At 32.2% G+C, this 20,923-nt stretch overlaps 1 protein-coding gene across 1 annotated transcript; it reads right to left on the bottom strand.

The window, feature by feature from the left end:
- Positions 1–230: 230 nt before the first annotated feature.
- Positions 231–15,231, bottom strand: LOC131989295 (uncharacterized). The gene is made up of 12 exons (XM_059354486.1): positions 15,161–15,231; positions 14,592–14,689; positions 13,756–13,878; positions 12,737–12,848; positions 11,313–11,376; positions 9,296–9,327; positions 8,096–8,280; positions 5,429–5,512; positions 4,226–4,452; positions 2,871–2,975; positions 2,702–2,755; positions 231–588 (listed from the first exon to the last, which is right to left on the bottom strand). The coding sequence occupies exons 1-11, from the start codon at positions 15,225–15,227 to the stop codon at positions 2,719–2,721; spliced, it is 1,134 nt and encodes a 377-aa protein (XP_059210469.1). The 5' UTR covers positions 15,228–15,231; the 3' UTR covers positions 231–588; positions 2,702–2,718.
- Between the last annotated feature and the right edge of the window lie 5,692 nt (positions 15,232–20,923).

The following is a 20,923-nucleotide window of genomic DNA, read 5'->3' as shown; positions in this document are numbered from 1 at the left end:
ACATTTTATTTATTATTATTATTATTATTATTATTATTATTATTATAAAACCGTTAATAACACAATGGACTGTGAGGAAATTTGACATGTTTTATTTATTTTTTTATTGTTATTACACACTTACCAACATGATGAACTGTAAGAACATTTGATCAATTTATTCTTGTTTATTATTGATAAAATGTGAACTTAACGGGAAGTTATCAACAAAAAAAAAAGAAAAAAAAAAGGAAGAGGGCAGATTTATTTATACAGTTTTTATAATGGCAGATTATCGTCAAAACAACAATAACACAGAATATAAAGCGCCAGTTATTGGAAAGTATAAAATAAAATAAAAGTAATATTCATGCTGCATATATGATGAGAATACATCTCAAAATAATGTCATTGTCAATGTCACTATTTAAAGATACTAAATTATTATTTTGAGAAAGTTTCTTGTATAAACCTGGTGAAGTTAAAGGGACAGTGCATCATTTTCTGAGTTGTAGCTGCAGTAAACAATGTAAACATCACAACACAAAGTGCTTTAAATTAATTCCTGCTGGAGATCCGTTTCAGTCGACTTTTTCTTTCTGGAAAATACTGAAAATAGATATTGAGTTAATGACAAGTTATCAAATCCTATAATTAAAAAAATAAAATAAAACAAGAATAAGATATATAATAATAATAATAATAATAGTAACAACTACAACAACAGCAAAAATATATAAAATAAATAGGATAATCTAATAATCTAATAAAATGAATACTAAAACATGTTATAGTAACAGTAATATTATTAAACATAAAAATACATAACTATATTAATATACAAACAACTAGAAAATAAACTAAAAATACATTTAAAAATGTAGATACCTAGAAATATATACACTTCCTTTGTCATACATTACAATTTAAATGTACTAAACATGCATAAGATAAAACAATAAATAAAAATATGTTTAAAAAAATACATATAATAATAGATAAAAGTAATAAAACTATTTATAAGATTTTTTTAAATAATACTATATAAAAAACAAAAAAGAATACACAGACAAAAATGAATAAAAATAAATAAATGGAAACAAAAATTAAATAAATCAAATAAATAAAAATATATAACATAAATATAAATGAATGAAAAAAATATATCAAATTTATTTCACTTTATTATATTTTTTTAAATACAAAAACAACAAATCACAAAATTATAAAAATATGATAAAAAAAATAACATAATAATATAGAAATAAAATGTTTCTCCCACAGTTCTCACTGTAAAACCACCTAAACTACTTAAACATAACAAATAATAAACTAGAAAATTTCCTCTGGGGAAATTCTGAAAGGGCCACGGGGGCTACTGCCGGTGTGTGTACACTATGATGAGATTCTTCAGAGATTTCAAACTATGCCCTTTAACCTCAAAATGTGTGTGTGTGTGTGTGTGTGTGTGTGTGTGTGTGTGTGTAATTTAAATCACATAAAGTTACCTGTGTGTGTGTGTGTGTAGCGAAAATCGCATAAAGTATAAGTGTATGACGCATGTGTATGCATGTGTGAGGAGTGTGCGCACTTTAGTGCATGTGTGTGTATCTGTAACTGTAATCACATCAAAGATCAAAGCAATCAACAGAATTAACTGACACCTGTTAATGAAAGAGTGACAGCAGCCAGAGGTGGACAGACTGGAATTTCTGGCCTCGAACAGAAAGCATTTTTGGCAAAACCATAATACCTATCATTGATCCGACTTCACTTTGAGCGTCCTGAGTTCTTCCTGAACGTCTACATATGTTTTTTTTAAAGAAAAATGAAAAAATAGCTTTGTTAGAGCATCTAAAAAAACTGTTCCATCTTCCTTCTTCAGAAATCTTCCTGCGTTTTTAATATGGGACCCAATGAGGCTGTTGGTGGTGTTGGTGGATCATCTGTGCGTCCTACGCCCAAACTATAACTCTGACAGCTTTACCAGAGGATTGTGAGGGAGAAGACTAATTTTCCTACGTTTCTATGTATAAATTATTTCTGTAGAGTGGAATTTATTTAATTTAATTTAATTTATTTATTTTTTGACAGTTTCTTCTCTCCCTCTACACTCTGGCGATGATGTCACACACTGTGACACGAACATTCCGTGCAATACACACCCATTATAATCTCAGAATTTCTCCAAAAATGATCATGGTCATTGAACAGGGATTGATAAAAAACTATATGACCTATCGAAACGTGGATTAATACACTGATACACAAGACTTGTGTCTACTGTTTAAAGTTTAAATGGAGTCTCTAGGTGACATTATGCCGGAGAAGTAGACGTTTAAAAATCTCCAATTATTGTTATTTTTCGCTCATTTTTTGTCGCCCGTCCCATTCATTTCAATGCAAAATTTTGGGCAGTTTTTCGTATTTCGTAAAATTCGTATTCTGTAGAGAAAAGTAATAGCACACCGATCCCGATCAAACCGCACGTTTTGATATATAATTTGTCCTGCAACTTTTCAAGTTGTAGGACTAGTAGCGGGACGAAAAGCGTCTGGAAGAGGAATAAGAAGAAATCCACAGTATAACAGTAGTGCAGTACTGGTCCCATCAGATATTGCTGTATGGGACCAGTGCTCGGTGCGATTGCCCCGAGGCCCTAATGATAAAATCAATCTAAACGTCTTTTTAAGATGAACATTTTTGCAGTTTGATGACTCACCTTCATCAGCATCTTCATCACCTGTCCTCCTCCTCCTCCTCGTCATCACAGTTTCTGCAGCAACACAGAAACACATTTTAAAGACCCCACATCGAGCTGCAGACAGGAACAAGTGTTAAAGACCCCACATGGAGCAGCAGACAGGAACCAGAGTGATAAAAGTCCTCACAGAGCTCTGTAGAAGCTCTTCTGGTTCATCATGTGCTCTCTGAAGACGTTTACGGCTCTGAACACGTCCACGTGGTCCTGATGAGCCTCCAACACCTTCCTGTACCTGTCACAGAACACCAGCACCACAGAAGAAGAACTCACACACTGTTCACAGAACACCAGCACCACAGAAGAAGAACTCACACACTGTTTCAGCTGAAAGCAACAATAACACGGTAAAAATACCCTTTATCTCCTTAAGGGGTAAATAATGCTCTAAAATAAGGCACAATTTTAGTGAAGGAAAAACTCAATGACAGGAAAATAATATAAAAATTTTGTTATTTTCCATTTTTGAATTCTTTTCATGTCTTTGTAAGTCATTTTGTGTCTTTTTTTGGTCAATTTGTTTCTTTTTTTTAGTAATTTTGTGTCTTTTCTTAGTAATTTTGTGTCTTTTTTTGGTCATTTTGTGTCTTTTTTAGTCATTTTGTGTCTTTCGGTGTCTTTTTTTGTCATTTTGTGTCTTTTTTTAGTCATTTTGTGTCTTTTTTTAGTCATTTTGTGTCTTTTTTTGGTCATTTTGTGTCTTTTTTTAGTCATTTTGTGTCGTTTTTGGTCATTTTGTTTCTTTTTTAGTCATTTTGTGTCTTTTTTTTTGTCATTTTGTGTCTTTTTTTTGTCATTTTGTGTCTTTTTTTAGTCATTTTGTCTTTTTGTGTCTTTTTTGTCATTTTGTGTCTTTTTTTGGTCATTTTGTTTCTTTTTTTAGTCATTTTGTGTCTTTTTTTGGTCATTTTGTGTCTTTTTTTTAGTCATTTTGTGTCTTTTGGTGTCTTTTTTGGTCATTTTGTGTCTTTTTTTGGTCATTTTGTGTCTTTTTTGGGTCATTTTGTGTCTTTTTTTGGTCATTTTGTGTCATTTTGTGTCTTTTTTTTAGTCATTTTGTGTCTTTTTTTTAGTCATTTTGTGTCTTTTGGTGTCTTTTTTGGTCATTTTGTGTCTTTTTTCGGTCATTTTGTGTCTTTTTTGGTCATTTTGTGTCTTTTTTTAGTCATTTTGTGTCTCTTTTTAGTCATTTTGTGTCTTTTTTCGGTGATTTTGTGTCTTTTTTTTAGTCATTTTGTGTCTTTTTTCGGTCATTTTGTGTCTTTTTTCGGTCATTTTGTGTCTTTTTTTTGTCCTTTAGTCCAACATAAAATGTATAAAGAATTTTAAATGTTGCAAATGTGCATTAATTTCAGAGTACACTGAGACATTAAACTGCATCATTTTCAATTAAATTCTGGAAAAGTTGGTGTGTTCTAAAACTTTTGACCGGTAGTGTATATATATATATATATATATATATACAGGTTATGTTGTGATAGTTACCTGTGGGTCCAGGTGACCTCCATCAGAGCACCTCCTCTCCACTCCTGCTCTGGGTTGCCGGCGGTAACCTGGACCCCCGGCGCCGGCAGCTCCCGGGACAGGAAGTGACGGAGGCAGGAGCGGGCCGACAGCGCCACCAACAGGTAGACCGGGTCCTCCTGCACCACAGAGTGGAGGGACTGGAGGGAGGAGAGGAGCCACTCAGGAGGAGGTGAAGACAGGAGGCTCTGCAGGAGGAGGACGACGACGATGAGGAGGAGGAAGAGGAGCAGGAGGAAGAGGAGAAGATTAGTTTTCAACTGACATATTTATTAACAGCCAACATGACGGAAAAATATAAAAATTAAAAAGCCAAAAATGTCAAATCTAATGATGCGCAAGGATTAATCTGAAGGGAGGAGAGGAGCCACTGAGGAGGAGGTGAAGAGGAGGCTCTGCAGGAGGAGGAGGAGGAGGAAGAGGAGGAGGAGTAGAGGAGGGAGGAGGAGGAGGAGGAGGAAGAGGAGGGGAGGAGTAGAGGAGGGAGGAGAAGGAGGAGGAGGAAAAGGAGGAGGAGGAAGAGGAGGAGAGGGAGGAATAGAGGCAAGGAGGAGGAGAGGGAGGAGGAAGAGAGAGGAGGAGCAGGAGGAGGAAGAGGTGGAGGAGGAGGAATAGAAAGAGGAGAAGTATGAAGAGGAGGAGGAGGAAGAGGAGGAGACGGAGGAGTAGAGGGAAGGAGGAGGAGAGGGAGGAGGAGGAGGAGGAGAGAGAAGGAGCAGGAGGAGGAAGAGGGGGAGGAGAAGGAGGAGGAAGAGGAGCAGGGGTTGGAAGAGGAAGAGGAGGAGGAGAGGAGAGAGGAGGAGTAGGAGGAGGAGGAAGAGGTGGAGGAGGAGGAATAGAAAGAGGAGAAGTACGAAGAGGAGGAGGAGAAGGACGAGGAGGAGGAGGAGGAAGAGGAGGAGAGGGAGGAGTGGAAGAGGAGGAGGAGCAGGAGGAGGAGAGGAAGAGGAGGAGGAGCAGGATGAGGAAGAGAGGGAGGAGGAGGAAGAGGAGGAGCAGGAGGAAGAGGAGAAGATTAGTTTTCAACTGACATATTTATTAACAGCCAACATGACGGAAAAATATAAAAATTAAGAAGCCAAAAATGTCTCTAATGATGCGCAAGGATTAATCTGACTGGTGTGTGTGTGTGTGTGTGTGTGTGTGTGTGTGTGTGTGTGTCACCTGGTTCCTGCTGCTGTAGTGTGTGTGTGTGTCCTGCAGCAGTGACCTCACGTCCTGGTCTCCCTCTGGTCGAGTCATGAGGACCTGCAGCAGAGACCAGTCATCACACACACACACACACACACACACACACACACACACACACACACACACACACACACACACACACCAGACCTCTAACAATCATTATTATCAGCAGATACAGGAAATAGAGCGGAGAGGCAGAAACAGGAACATTCAACAGGAACAGTCACATAGAAACTTCCTTTTAGCACAAATATATGGAGATTATATTCATGTTTTTAGATTAAAAGTGCTGTACAGTGGTTGAAAAACTGTATTTAGAAAACTTTAAAGGTGTGCATTAGTCCTGTAAGAAAATAAGTCAATAACAAATTGATTAAATAAATGAATAAATAAATAAAAATGTATAAAAAATAATAAATAAATTGATAAATAAATCCATGAATAAATAAATTGATGAATGAATGAATGAATTAATAATTAAATAATTAAATAAATTATTATTTAAGTTTATTAAATACATTCTGGACTAAATAAATGAGGCAATAATTATATAAATTATGTATAAAATTCAACTATTATTTTGACATTATAACTTGTTATTCTGAGAAAGTTTCTCATTTTTTTTCTCAGTATTTTGAGAGTTTTTCATTGTTTTGAGAAAGTTTCTTGATATTTTGAGAAAGTTTCTCATTATCTTTTGATACAAAGTCATTATTTTGACATTGTAACTTATTATTCTGAGAAAGTTTCTCATTATTTTGACATTGTAACTTATTATTCTGAGAAAGTTTCTAATTATTTTGACATTATAGCTTATTATTCTGAGAAAGTTTGTCATTATTTTTCTCAGTATTTTGAGAGTTTTTCATTGTTTTGAGAAAGTTTCTTGATATTTTGAGAAAGTTTCTCATTATTTTGACATTGCAACTTATTCTGAGAAAGTTTCTCATTATTTTGTCATTATAGCTTATTATTCTGAGAAAGTTTCTCATGATTTTTCTCAGTATTTTGAGAGTTTTTCATTGTTTTGAGAAAGTTTCTTGATATTTTGAGAAAGTTTCTCATTATTTTGACATTGTAACTGATTATTCTGAGAAAGTTTCTCATTATTTCGACATTGTAACTTATTATTCTAAGAAAGTTTCTAATTATTTTGACATTGTAACTGATTATTCTGAGAAAATTTCTCATTATTTTTCCCAGTATTTTGAGAGTTTTTCATTGTTTTGAGAAAGTTTCTTGATATTTTGAGAAAGTTTCTCATTATGTTTTGATACACAGTCATTATTTTGAGACCATTTGTTGTTATAATAAGAAAAAAATTAAAATAAAAAGACCTGAGGTATAAAATGTGGCATTAAGAAATAAAAGTCTCACTAAATAAATTAAAAGCAGTATTGGAAAATATGGAAAAAAATGCTTTTTTAAACATAATTTATTAAACCATGTTGACTAATTTATATATTTATTTTTACTATTTTTTACATTGTTAGCATCTCAAAGTAATAAGAGGAGAGGGAGGAGTAGAGGGAAGGAGGAGGAGAGGGAGGAGGAGGAGGAGGAGGAGGAGTGGAAGAGGAGGAGGAGCAGGAGGAGGAAGAGGAGGAGGAGCAGGAGGAAGAGGAGCAGGGGTTGGAGAGAGGAGGAGAGAGGAGGAGGAGGAAGAGGAGGAATAGAAAGAGGAGAAGTACGAAGAGGAGGAGGAGAAGGACGAGGAGGAGGAGGAGGAAGAGGAGGAGAGGGAGGAGTAGAGGGAAGGAGGAGGAGGAGGAGAGAGGGGGAGCAGGATGAGGAAGAGAGGGAGGAGGAGCAGGAGGAAGAGGAGCAGGGGTTGGAAGAGGAAGAGGAGGAGGAGCTTCCTCTTTTTTTTTATAACTTATTATTCTGAGAAAGTTTCTCATTATTTTTCTCAGTATTTTGAGAGTTTTTCATTGTTTTGAGAAAGTTTCTTGATATTTTGAGAAAGTTTCTCATTATGTTTTGATACAAAGTCATTATTTTCAGACCATTTGTTGTTATAATGACAAAACAAGTTGTTTTTTTCATTAAACTGGCAGAAACACATTCCATATAAGATAAAATCAAAACAAATATAAACAGAGATGAAGGTAAAGAGAAAGTTTCTCATTATTTTTCTCAGTATTTTGAGAGTTTTTCATTGTTTTGAGAAAGTTTCTTGATATTTTGAGAAAGTTTCTCATTATGTTTTGATACAAAGTCATTATTTTCAGACCATTTGTTGTTATAATGACAAAACAAGTTGTTTTTTTCATTAAACTGGCAGAAACACGTTCCATATAAGATAAAATCAAAACAAATATAAACAGAGATGAAGGTAAAGAGAAAGTTTCTCATTATTTTGACATTGTAACTTATTCTGATAGAGTTTCTCATTATTTTGACATTATAACTTACTATTCTGAGAAACTTTCTCATTATTTTTCTCAGTATTTTGAGAGTTTTTCATTGTTTTGGGAAAGTTTCTTGATATTTTGAGAAAGTTTCTCATTATGTTTTGATACAAAGTCATTATTTTGAGACCATTTGTTGTTATAATGACAAACAAGTTGTTTTTTTCATTAAACTGGCAGAAACACGTTCCATATAAAATCAAATCAAAACAAATATAAACATATTAACCTCCAGCGTGCTGCTGACGCGCTGCAGGTAGAGCGCCTCCTGCTGGACGAAGCGCTCGTAGCAGCGCCGCGTCAGCCGCCCGGAGCGAAGACGAGCGACGAAGGAGGAGGAGCGAAGAATCTCCTCCGCCAACGAGTCGCTGAAACTCCACACCACATCAAACAGACTCACACCAGAGACCAGACCTGACGGAGACCAGATCCACTCATTAAAGGACTGAAAACATAGAAAATAAATACATAGACACTTAAGAAATATATATATTCATTAATTTAAGACTGGAAAATAATAAAAACATATAATATATATATATGAAAAATTTTAAAAACAAAAAATAATCTTTTTAAAGTAAATAAAATATATATATATATTTTTTTTTATTTACTTTTAATATATATATATATATATTAACAAATTAAATAGTAAAAAAACTTTCAAATAAATAAATAACAACTTAACTTAAACATTAATATAAGTTAATTAATAATTTATTTTTAAATTAAAATTAAGAATATAAGAACTTTTAAAATATATAAATACATTTGTTGTCCTGTAAGAACCATATATAAATACAACTATATATCTATGTATATATATATTATATATATATATATATATATATATATATATATATATATATATATATACAGTTGAAACCAGAAGGCGAAGGTTGAAACTTTTCCTGTTTTAGGTCCGTTAGGATTACCAAAATTATTTCTATTTGCTAAATGCCAGAATAATGAGAGAAGGATTTTTTTTAGACAATTTTTTATTAGCTGTATCTAAAGCAGTTTTTAGGTGAAGTTGTATTAAATATATATAAAGTTGTATTTAATATGTATAAAGTTGTATTTAATATATATAAATATATATAGAAACAAAAAACATAATGTCATTATATTATAAATATTTCTAAAATATTTCTATTGATTTTATTTATGGAAATAATTTAAGCATTATCAGCATCATTAAATACAATTAAATAAATATAAATTAAGGATGTAATGAATTCACTGTCCTGTGAGAAGCAGAGTAAGTATAAATAATACTCCAGTAAAGTACAAGTACTTTCTCTAGGCTGTTTGATGTGTGTTTTGTGTTTTGTGTTAGATGTTTCTAATGTCAGTGTGTGGCTCAGCAGCATTCTGTATAAACCGGTTTCTATTCTTCTATTTCTATTCTTACAGGATGAACTCTCACCTGACTCGACCGGTTTGTTGCTGAGGGAGGAGCTGCAGATTAACACAGATTATAAATTAGTTTTACAGGGGTTGAAGTACAATAGTTAAACTGTCTAAAGGTTCACACACACACACACACACACACACACACACAATCACACACACACACACACACACACACACAGCAGGAAGTCACTTTTTATTTACCTCCATTTTTAATTTTTATCTGAAGGCCAGTGTTTAATCAGAGGGGCACATTAGCACATGAAAGAATGGCAAAGATGATATTTAAGCATTGGCGTAGCCATGGGTGTGCCAGGGTTGCACACCCAAAAATTGCTGTCAGTTGTCTGTCGTTGCGAAAGATGTTTTTCCCAACATGAACTGTTTACTGCGTATTCTGTTGTCACTGCCTGTCACAACTTGCTCTTGCTATGTGCCTGATAGTCTTCCAGGAGTCTTTTCCAAATCTTTTCAAAGTCTTCTGGTGTATAGGTAGCATTATCGATTTATTTGAGAGCACCTCACAAGTGAATGTTTAGACCTGCTGTGAACTAACTGTTGACTATTACTGAAGAGAATGTGTGGATATGTTGTTGTTGTTGTTGTTGTGTTAATAATGTTGTATTCCAGAGACACATTCTTTTGAATGTTTGTGGAGGTGTAATAAATTTGGCACACCCAGTATTGCTGGTGCACACCCAATGTCTTTTTTCTGGCTACGCCAGTGTATTTAAGCATTCAAAATCTTTGAATGTCTTGAAAAAGACACAAAATGACCAAACAAAAGACACAAAATGACCAAAAAAAAGACACAAAATGACCAAAAAAAAGACACAAAATGACCAAAAAAAAGACACAAAATGACCAAAAATATACACAAAATGAGAAGACAGAATAACCAATAAAAAACCCACAGAAGACATAAAAATGACAAAAAGAGACACAAAATGACCAAAAAAGACACAACATAACTAAAACAGAAACAAAAGGAAACATAAGTGACACCAATGACAAAAAAAGACACAAAATGACACAAAATGACCAAAAAAAGACACAAAATAACTAAAACAGACACAAAAAAGAAACATAAATGACACCAATGACAAAAAAAGACACAAAATGACCAAAAAAAGAGACACAAAATAACTAAAAATGACACAACAACAGACACAAAATTACCAAAAAAAGACACACTAAAGACATGAAAAGGATTCTTCAGCAGGAAACACTTTTTGTTTTTGTCTATTTTGTTGCTTGGATCAAATCTTCATTAAACAATAACAAGTTACATTTAAATGTATTCAGACGCTTTAAAATATCAGTATAAGTGTACACTATATTTGGAGACAATTCTTTCTAACTGGGGAATTAAACTTTAACTCCATAAAGCCACCAGACTGCATTGACAAAAACACTAATTTTACCTCACAGAACACAGATATTTCTGATCTATCACTGCATTGATCAGTTAGTTAGTTTGTGTTATGTAACTTTTGTGAATCCAAACTAACCCTTTACAACACCAAAATCACACAATAACATAAATAAAGTAACAGATGGAGGCAGCTGTAAACCAGCAACTAGTGTTCTGAGATAAAATTACTGTTTTTGGCTTTGAGGAGAGCATCAATAAAGCTTTTTGATTAAGGCTGACTGTGTGACATTAAAGGGCATTTTAAAGGGTTCAGATTCACAAAATGACATAATTATAACAAAGAAAAACCAAAAGAAAAGACAAAAACAATTTAAAAACTAAAGACCAATGCACAAAATCAATTTAAAAAAATGTAATCAAATTAAAAACAAAATAAAATAAATTAAAGAAAAGAAAGACTAAAAAGCCATAAAAAATATTCATAGAAAAATGAAATAAAAACCAGATCACAAATTAGATAAAAGGGCAAAACAAGAATAGATAATAACAAAAATGAAAGACTAAAAACTAGATAAAAAGGATAAAAGACAAAATAAATAGAATAAAATAAAGAGGGATAAAATTACAGAAAAATAAAAACCCAAAACCTTTGACCTACCTGGCTCTAGTGGAGCAGATGTAGAACCGGAGCTCTCCACAGGGGGCGCCGTGCAGCTCGCCACCTGAACACAGCAGGTTAGTTTCTCTATTTAACAAATACGGGATTTAATTTAGGGATGGGTTGATAGATATGATATGTTTTTGCAGATTGCAATAAAAAAAAAAAAAACAACACAATAGATAATCATGAGTAAGGGGGACCTTACGATTTATGAGGACCTTACTGAGGATTGTTGAGTTTTAAGTATATTGTGAGGATTTTTATGAAAACTAGAAAATTTCCTCTGGGGAAATTCTGAAAGGGCCACAGGGGCTACTGCCGGTGTGTGTACACTATGATGAGATTTCAAACTATGCCCTTTAACCTCAAAATGTGTGTGGCGCGTGTGTGTGTTTGAAGCATCTGTATGCATCTGTAACTGTAATCACATCAAAGATCAAAGGCAATCAGATCAAAGCAATCAACAGAATTAACTGACACCTGTTCCGGCACAGTGACAGCAGAGGTCATTGATCCGACTTCACTTTGAGCGTCCTGAGTTCTTCCTGAACGTCTACATATGGTTTTTTTTCAGAAAAATTAAAAAATAGCTTTGTTAGAGCGATCTAAAAAACTGTTAGATCTTCCTTTTTCAGAAATCTTCCTGCGTTTTTAATATGGGAGCCAATGAGGCTGTTGGTGGTGTTGGTGGATCATCTGTGCGTCCTACGCCCAAACTATAACTCTGACAGCTTTACCAGAGGATTGTGAGGGAGAAGACTAATTTTCCTACGTTTCTATGTATAAATTATTTCTGTAGAGTGGAATTTGCGGCCTGGAGCGCAGTTTTCAAATTTATTTTTTGACAGTTTTTTCTCTCCCTCTACACTCTGGCGATGATGTCACACACTGTGACACAAACATTCCGTGCAATACACACCCATTATAATCTCAGAATTTCTCCAAAAATGATCATGGTCATTGAACAGGGATTGATAAAAAACTATATGACCTATCGAAACGTGGATTAATACACCGATACACAAGACTTGTGTCTACTGTTTAAAGTTTAAATGGAGTCTCTAGGTGAAATTATGCCGGAGAAGTAGACGTTTAAAAATCTAAAAATCTCATTTCAAAGTGAAGTCTCATCATAGTGTACACACACCGGCAGTAGCCCCCGTGGCCCTTTCAAAATTTCCCCAGAGGAAATTTTCTAGTTTTGAAATTGTCATATTGTCCCATTCAAATTGTATTTAACCTCCATTTTTAGTGTTTTTAAAAAACAACAATAAAACACTGTGCATTAGAAAAAGCATGTTATAATACATTTAACGCAACTAAACTATGTTTCAATCCATATGTTATACACAATTTTGTCCTATAATCTATCTATTTAGTACAATCCATTAATTCCATGTGTGTTGTTTTATTTTGTTTACTTTTTGGTGTGATTGACATGCAAGCTCCGCCCCCTCCGGTCTCTCCCTGCTTCTGATTGGTCCAGCCATCGATCCTCAAAGGAGGGTCGTCACTCCAAAACCACGAGCTGTTCTTTAGACAAACAAACAAACAAACACTTGACATTAATACTTCTAATCCTCATAAATAAATAAAAAAAAGTATTTTGACAGCAATACAATAGTATAAAAAAATAAAAAAAACAGATTTCATGGTTCCAGTTTTAAAATATTCATATTACTATTTTCTATGTTTTATTATTTTTATTAGTAGCAGTAACATTACTATAATTATTATTCCTGTTATAATAAATCCTTTTTGCAGTAATATATTTATTATTATTATTATTATTATTATTAATAATAATAATAATAATAATAATAAATAATAATAATAATGATAATAATAATAATTATTATTCATTCTTATTACTATCAATATGATCATTTTACTCATTATTATGTTATTCATTTCATTCATTTATTATTTTATTTTATTATTGTTATTATCTTTAAGATGATTATCACTATTATTAATATAAATTCTATGAATATTTATCATTGGTATTACTATTATTATTATTATTTTATTTTCATTATTATCACTATTTTATCATTTTTGTAATTTTTATTATTATACTTATTATTATCATTACCATCGTTCTAATTCATATTACAATGTAAATATTTATTTATAATTATTATCATTATTGTAATAATGATAATAATAATATGATATTTTATTGTATTACATTTGTTTATTATTATTATTATTATTATTATTATTATTTTATTTTCATTATTATCACTATTTTATCATTTTTGTAATTATTATTATACTTATTATAATCATTACCATCGTTCTAATTCATATTACAATGTAAATATTTATTTATAATTATTATCATTATTTTATAATGATAATAATAACATGATATTTTATTGTATTATATTAAATGTGTTTTTTATTATTATTATTATTATTATTATTATAGTTATACCTTGTGTGTGTGGTATCCACCCAGCCACACAGAAGTGTTTGTGTTTGCGAGCTGATGGACAAACTTCCTGTCTTCAGGTGTGTGAAGTGAAGCCAGGTGACCTCCAGACTGAGAGCACAGAGACTAACACACACACACACACACACACACACACACACACACACACACACACACACACACAGATCATTTTAACCAAACTGGAGCGGAGAAACGTTTAAACCAGGGGTGTCAAACTCAAATACACAGTGGGACAAAATGTAAAACTTGGACAAAGTCGCGGGCCAACATTGATATTTATTGAAAAAATGGACCTAAACAAGTTCAAACGAAATGGAACAAGCAAAGCTTGATATAACTTAATATTGCAAACATGCAAAATCAAATATCAAATAAAACAAACAAACACATCAATGGCATTCATTTCTTAAATAAAATTTAAATAAAAATCGTATGTCCCTTTATTTTATATGCGGCCTTCTTTAAATTTAAATTTAACAGTAATCCTTTTCCACAGGCTAAAAATAAATGTGAGAATAAAATAACAATAATAAACCAAATGACTAATAATAATATCCTTCAATGAATGTGCAGCCATTCAAGCCTTGGACTAGCAAGAGAAAGTGCATAAAGACAACTTTAATTGTTGCTCAGTTTGCTCCACACTGATCTACTGTGTTCAAGCCAAAACACCAGCAGAGCATTCTGGGATTTGTAGTATTATATTTTGGTATTTCCTCGCGGGCCAAATATAATTATACTGCGGGGCCAAATAGTGGTGTCAAACAAGAGTTTTATTTGGTTTAAATGTTAGTGTTGTGGATGTGTTGTTCTCTGACCTCAGCGGAGCTCCAGGAGCTCCAGACGGGGTAGAGAGCGAAGCATCGCTCCCCCAACAGGAGCCAGCGAGGCGGGCAGGGAGACGCCCGCTCCGTCCCTGAACACACAATAAACATTAAATATAAACATTAAAACACATCAAATCTGGATGTTAATTCACCATGCATCAACAAATGGAAAATAACAGTAGATCAGATTAAGGAATTGGAAAGAATCACCTACAAGTTAAGAAACAGAGAAGAAGAATTTAAAAGAAACTGCAGTAAATGGTCATGGATAATTGTTTTTGGTTTTTTTTCTTTTTCTTCTTCTCTTTCTTTTCCTTCATGAAACAATTAATTGAATTTCAATTAAAAATGAATATCTTATTTACTTATTTATTTATTCTTTTGGCATTGCCTCTTGTAAAAAATGCATAAATGTGGCAGGATGAATTGAATATGTGATGAATCTGTTAATATTTGTAATTTCATAACCTGCAATAAAGTAATAAAACATTTTTTTTTTAAACCATAAAATCTGACTGTCGGCATGTAGAGATTAGAGATTAGGGTTTGAGTTTTCTCACCTGAAGACGACTGAGAGGCAGATACCTCAGTCAGGAGGAACAGGAGACACACCAACACACACACCATGGTCCACCTGGCACACACACACACACACACACACACACACACACATATTTAAACATTTATATGTTCCATTTGTTCTATTTTATACTATTATTATTATTATTATTATTATTATTATTATTATTACCATTATTATCCCAAATGTATATTTCTTGAAGTTGTTCTTAATTTAAACAAACATTTATAAACATTTAAAAAAAAAACTAATATAAACATATACAAAAATAAATAAAAACTAATAAATAAAAAAACTTAACATAAAACAGAAGGAAAAATGAAAATGACATTAAAAACTGTTAAAATATACCCAGAATAATCAGACGAAATTATTTTAAAAATTAATTAAATTAAAAATATATATATTTTCATTATAATAATAACACTACTAATACTAATAATAATATTGAATAATGATAATAAAATTATTATAATTAAACAAATAAAATAATTATCATAATACATTTTATTTATAAGGCACTATACATTATTGGAAATCTCAATTCGTAGATTATTATAATATTTGTCCTTTTCTTCTCTTTTTATGTAAAATATAATAGCAAAAATTAATAAATAAAAAAACTTAACATAAAACAGAAGGAAAAATGAAAATTACATTAAAAACAGTTAAAATATACCCAGAATAATCAGACAAAATTATTTTAAAAATTAATTAAATTAAAAATATATATTTTCATTATAATAATAATAATAATAATAATAATAATAATAATATTGAATAATAATATTGAATAATGATAATAAAATCATTATAATTAAACAAATAAAATAATAATAATAATACATTTTATTTATAATGCACTATACATTATTGGAAATCTCAATTCGTAGATTATTATTATTTTTGTCCTTTTCTTCTTTTCAGTCTCTGTCTTTGTTTGTTACATACACACACAAAAAAAGAGGAACTCTCTTGTTTATGGTCGACCAGAAGTACGGTTACGGTTTGTGGGTTTCATGTTGCGCAGAAAGAAAAGAAATATGAGACGTTCAAACTGGAGAAACTTGTGTTGTTTTGTAAATATATAAAGAAAAATGATCTTAAAGAACTTTAGTGGACACAAAGAAGAGCAGCAGCACGGAGCTGAAGCAGTGAAAACGTGTTGTTGGTAATATTTAACTTGAACTGACAGAAACTGTGAAACTAAACTGCAGCTGTAAAAAACGTAAAGACTCAATCACATGAATCTGAAAACAAAACACCAGAAACAAGACGGAACAAGTGAAGATTATAAAGAGCACGGAAATTAAAAAAGCTATTTTAAAATGAGAAACCAAAGCACAAAATCATTGGAAAGGATAAACATGTAATTAAATAAATAAATAAATAAATAAATAAATAAATAAATACCTAAAAATTAAAAATGAAATAAAAAAAAATAAAAGAGTAAAATAAATGTCATAAAATAAATAAATAAATAAAAATGAAACATTTAAACAATGTAAACTTTTCTCAACTTTATATATAATTTATATTTTATATAAATCATTGGAAAGGATAAACATGTAATTAAATAAATAATTAAATAAATACCTAAAAATTAAAGAAAAGAAAAGAAAAGAAAAAGAGCTTTAGGATGAGTTTTTAAAGTAAAAACTAGATTACAAATATGATTTAAAAAAAGATCAAACAAGAAAAGAGCAAAAGGCGGGATAAATGACAGCAGAATAAATAAATATAAATATAATATATAAATAAAATCAAATTAATTAAAATGATTTTAAAAAATTAAAGTAGTAATAATAATAAAAATAAAATAATTTAACCAGAAAAAAACAATAAAAGAGTAAAATAAATGTCATAAAATAAATAAATAAATAAAAATGAAACATTTAAACAATGTAAACTTTTCTCAACTTTATATATAATTTATATTTATATATAATTTATGTCCTGAATAGTCAGAAACATGGAAACATAATCATGAAAACGACATGGTAGGACCGTACCTTTCTGCTGTTAGAGCTGCTGACCAACATGAACTTTGTACCGAGAAGAAGTCGACAGAATTATAGCTTCACAAAAAACTAGACTATAAAACTATTAAACTATAAAACTGGTGACAGAGCAGGAGGAGCAGGGGAGGAGGAGAGGAGGAGGAGGAGCAGAGGAGGAGGTTAAACTGACAGATAACAATAGAATGAAATGGAATAAAATAATGAAAACAAAATAATAATAATAACTAGAATACGTAAATTTCACCAGAGATTTATGTATATTCCAAATATGGGGCGTTTTTAAATATGATAAAGCCCCCAAAAAGGCAATTTACTTTTGGGAATAATAATAATAATAATAATAATAATAATAATAATAATAATAATAATAATAATAATAATAATAATAATAATAATAAAAAACGGACCAATTTCAATAGGGTCCTCGCACCTCGGTGCTCGGTCCCTAATGATAAAATAGAAATACTTTCACCAGATCAAACTCTAAAGCAGGGGTCTCAAACTCTAATTACCTGGGGGCCGCTGGAGGCATTATCAACATGACCAAAAAAAGACACTAAACTACAGAAAAAAACAAAATGACTGAAAAAACACTACATTACGTTAAAAAAATTACGTTAAAAAGACACAAAATGACCAAAAAAATACACACAATGACCAAAAAAAGACACAAAATTACAGAAAAAAGACACAAAATTGCAGAAAAAGACAAAATGACTGAAAAAACACTACATTACGTTAAAAAAAATTCGTTAAAAAGACACAAAATTACCCAAAAAATACACAAAATGACCAAAAAAATACACAAAATGACCAAAAAAAGACACAAAATGACCAAAAAAAGACACAAAATTACAGAAAAAGACAAAATGACTGAAAAAACACTACATTACGTTAAAAAAATTACGTTAAAAAGACACAAAATGACCAAAAAAATACACAAAATGACAGAAAAAAACTAAATTACTTAAAAAAGACACACAATAACCAAAATAGACACAAAATTATAAAAAAAAAGACAAAATTATTTAAAAAAGACAAAATTACCCCACAAAAGTAATTAAAGGGACCTTCCACACACAACAGGGTAAAGTGCCATTCATATAAAACTCACATTAAACTTTCATATCAAGGTGGGGGCCACAAAATATCGTCACGGGGGCCACAATTGGCCCGCGGGCCGCGAGTTTGAGACCCATGCTTTAAACCAGTAGTTCTCAACCTTTTTGAGTCGCGACCCCCAATTTAACATGCATGTTGTCCGCGACCCCCGCTCACTGAACACAATCTCACACACAGTTCAGATCACCCAAAAAAGACACAAAATGACCAAAAAAAGACACAAATTGACCACAAAATGATCAAAAAAGACACAAAATGACCAAAAAAAAACACAAATTGACCACAAAATGATCAAAAAAGACACAAAATGACCAAAAAAAGACACAAAATGACCAAAAAAGACACAAAATGACCAAAAAGGACACAAAATGACCAAATAAAGACACAAAATGACCAAAAAAAGACACAAAATGACTAAAAAAAGACACAAAATGACTAAAAAAAGACACAAAATGACTAAAAAAAGACAAAAAAAGACCAAAAAAAGGAAACCAAATTACCAAAAAAGACACAAAATGATCAAAAAAAGACACAAAATGACCTAAAAAGACACAAAATGATCAAAAAAAGACACAAAATTACCAAAACAAGACACAAAATGAACAAAAAAAGACATTAAGTGACCAAAAAGACTAAAACAAATGATTTGGCGACCCCCAGAAATCATCTCGCGACCCCAATTGGGGTCCCGACCCCAAGGTTGAGAATAGCTGCTCTAAAGGATCATATCAGAGCAGGTTCTGAGCTCATGTGACAGCCGAATTATGCAAATAATCATCTATGCAAATAGTCAGACACAACAAATGAGAGCCGTCCTGCTGACTGGGCCGCCAGGACTTCCTCTTTATTATTATTATCATTATTATTAATATAATAAGTATTTCATGTTGTTTTTAATCAAGATGTGGCTGAAAACTCCAGAAAAAATCTACTAGATGTTTGTTTTTTTTACCTAAATGAGTATCAGGATTCTCCACTAAACACTAAACAACACGCTGCTGAAAGTAGCACGGTATATGAGAAAATATTAAAACACATTATGTATTAAAATCCTTATATATATCGCTTATAAATGTTAAACAAACAGTCTCCTACCTGAGCTACGACACAGATCTTCTTCCTCTTCGGCTCAATGAAAACCGTCACCTGAGTAGCACACACACACACACACACACACACACACACACCTGTTAGGGGAGGTAACAAGGTGTCTTTTGCATGGAGATAATAAGGGGCGGGGCCTCGGGTCGTCATGGAGACAAACTTTCCAGTCAGTCCAGATTGTGATCCGTCCCTGTAAGCCTGTTAGACAATGATGGAGAGACGAGAGAGAGAGAGAGAGAGAGAGAGAGAGAGAGAGAGAGAGAGAGAGAGAGAGAGAGAGAGAGAGAGAGAGAGAGAGAGAGAGAGAGAGAGAGAGTGAGACAGAGAGAGAGAGAGGAGGTCAAGGAGGAAGAACAAATGTCAGAAAGATCCTGGTGACAGCTGCCACACATCCTGGTAGTGTGTGTGTGTGTGTGTGTGTGTGTGTGTGTGTGTGTGTGTGTGTGTGTGTGTGTGTGTGTGTGTGTGTGTGTGTCCTAATCCCAGAGATACAGCAGCTAGATCAGAGTGATGCTACCTGCTAAACTGGTTCCAGATTTCTTTACTGCAGTTAAAGTCAAAGTACTGCATTCAAAACTTACCAAAATAAAAGCACAAAATGACTGAAAGTAAAAGTACTAGTTATGCAGCATGGACACACCCAGAAACCAGATTTGAGAGTAAAACTATCGACAATGAAATAAAAAACTTTTTTTGCAGGTATAATAATTTAACCAAAAGCCTCAGACTGCTGTGAATAGGGTCACATAACTATTAAATACAATATAACGTTTTGATAAAATAAGCTCCTGTTGACGAATACATTTTATTAAAACGTGTTTCACAAGTTAGACCATGTCAACCCCGGCTAGAAGGAGACTTATGAGAGATTTTAAACGGCTACAAGAGGACCCTCGGACCATCGGAAAACAACATTATGGTGTGGAACGCAGTCATATTTGGGTACATTTAAACTCATTGTAGAGTTTACAGAAGAATACCCCAGCAAACCCCCAACAGTACGATTTGTGTCAAAGATGTTTCATTCAAACGTCTATGCAGATGGCAGTATATGTTTGGACATCCTACAGAATCGTTGGAGTCCCACTTATGGTGTGTCCTCTATTCTTACATCTATCCAGTCCCTGCTCGATGAACCAAACCTATGGAAGTAAATCTGTGTCTTCGGAGTTTGAAATAAAAAAGACGTTGAATTTCTAGCACTGAATATTTATGCATTGAAATTATGTATCTGAATGTTTTTCAACGTTAAAAATTAAACCGCAAAAAATTCAACCTAAAAATTTGCATTTTAATTTTTTGCGGTTTAATTTTTTGAGGTTGAATTTTTTACGTTGAAAAACATTCAGATACATCATTTCAATGCATGGGCTAGAAATTCAACCGCAAAAAATTCAACCGCAAAAAAAATTCAACCTCAAAAAATTAAAACGCAAATTTTTAGGTTGAATTTTTTGCGGTTGAATTTTTGGCGGTTTAATTTTAGCGCTGAAAAA

The sequence above is a fragment of the Centropristis striata genome, chromosome 17, assembly GCF_030273125.1.
Source record: "Centropristis striata isolate RG_2023a ecotype Rhode Island chromosome 17, C.striata_1.0, whole genome shotgun sequence".
NCBI lineage: Eukaryota > Metazoa > Chordata > Actinopteri > Perciformes > Serranidae > Centropristis > Centropristis striata.
Note: the sequence above shows the minus strand (reverse complement) of the source record. Positions and strands in the feature narration are given on the sequence as shown.

What these genes read in the sequence shown, in the direction of transcription:
- LOC131989295 (XM_059354486.1), bottom strand. Translation starts at nt 15,227, where the DNA reads ATGGTGTGTGTGTTGGTGTGTCTCCTGTTCCTCCTGACTGAGGTATCT. An exon ending in CATGTCAATCACACCAAAAA is followed by an intron (nt 11,377 to 12,736) that starts GTAAACAAAATA and finishes TGCTGTGTTCAG; the next exon opens with GTGGCGAGCTGCACGGCGCC. An exon ending in GCGTCAGCAGCACGCTGGAG is followed by an intron (nt 5,513 to 8,095) that starts GTTAATATGTTT and finishes TCTCTGCTGCAG; the next exon opens with GTCCTCATGACTCGACCAGA.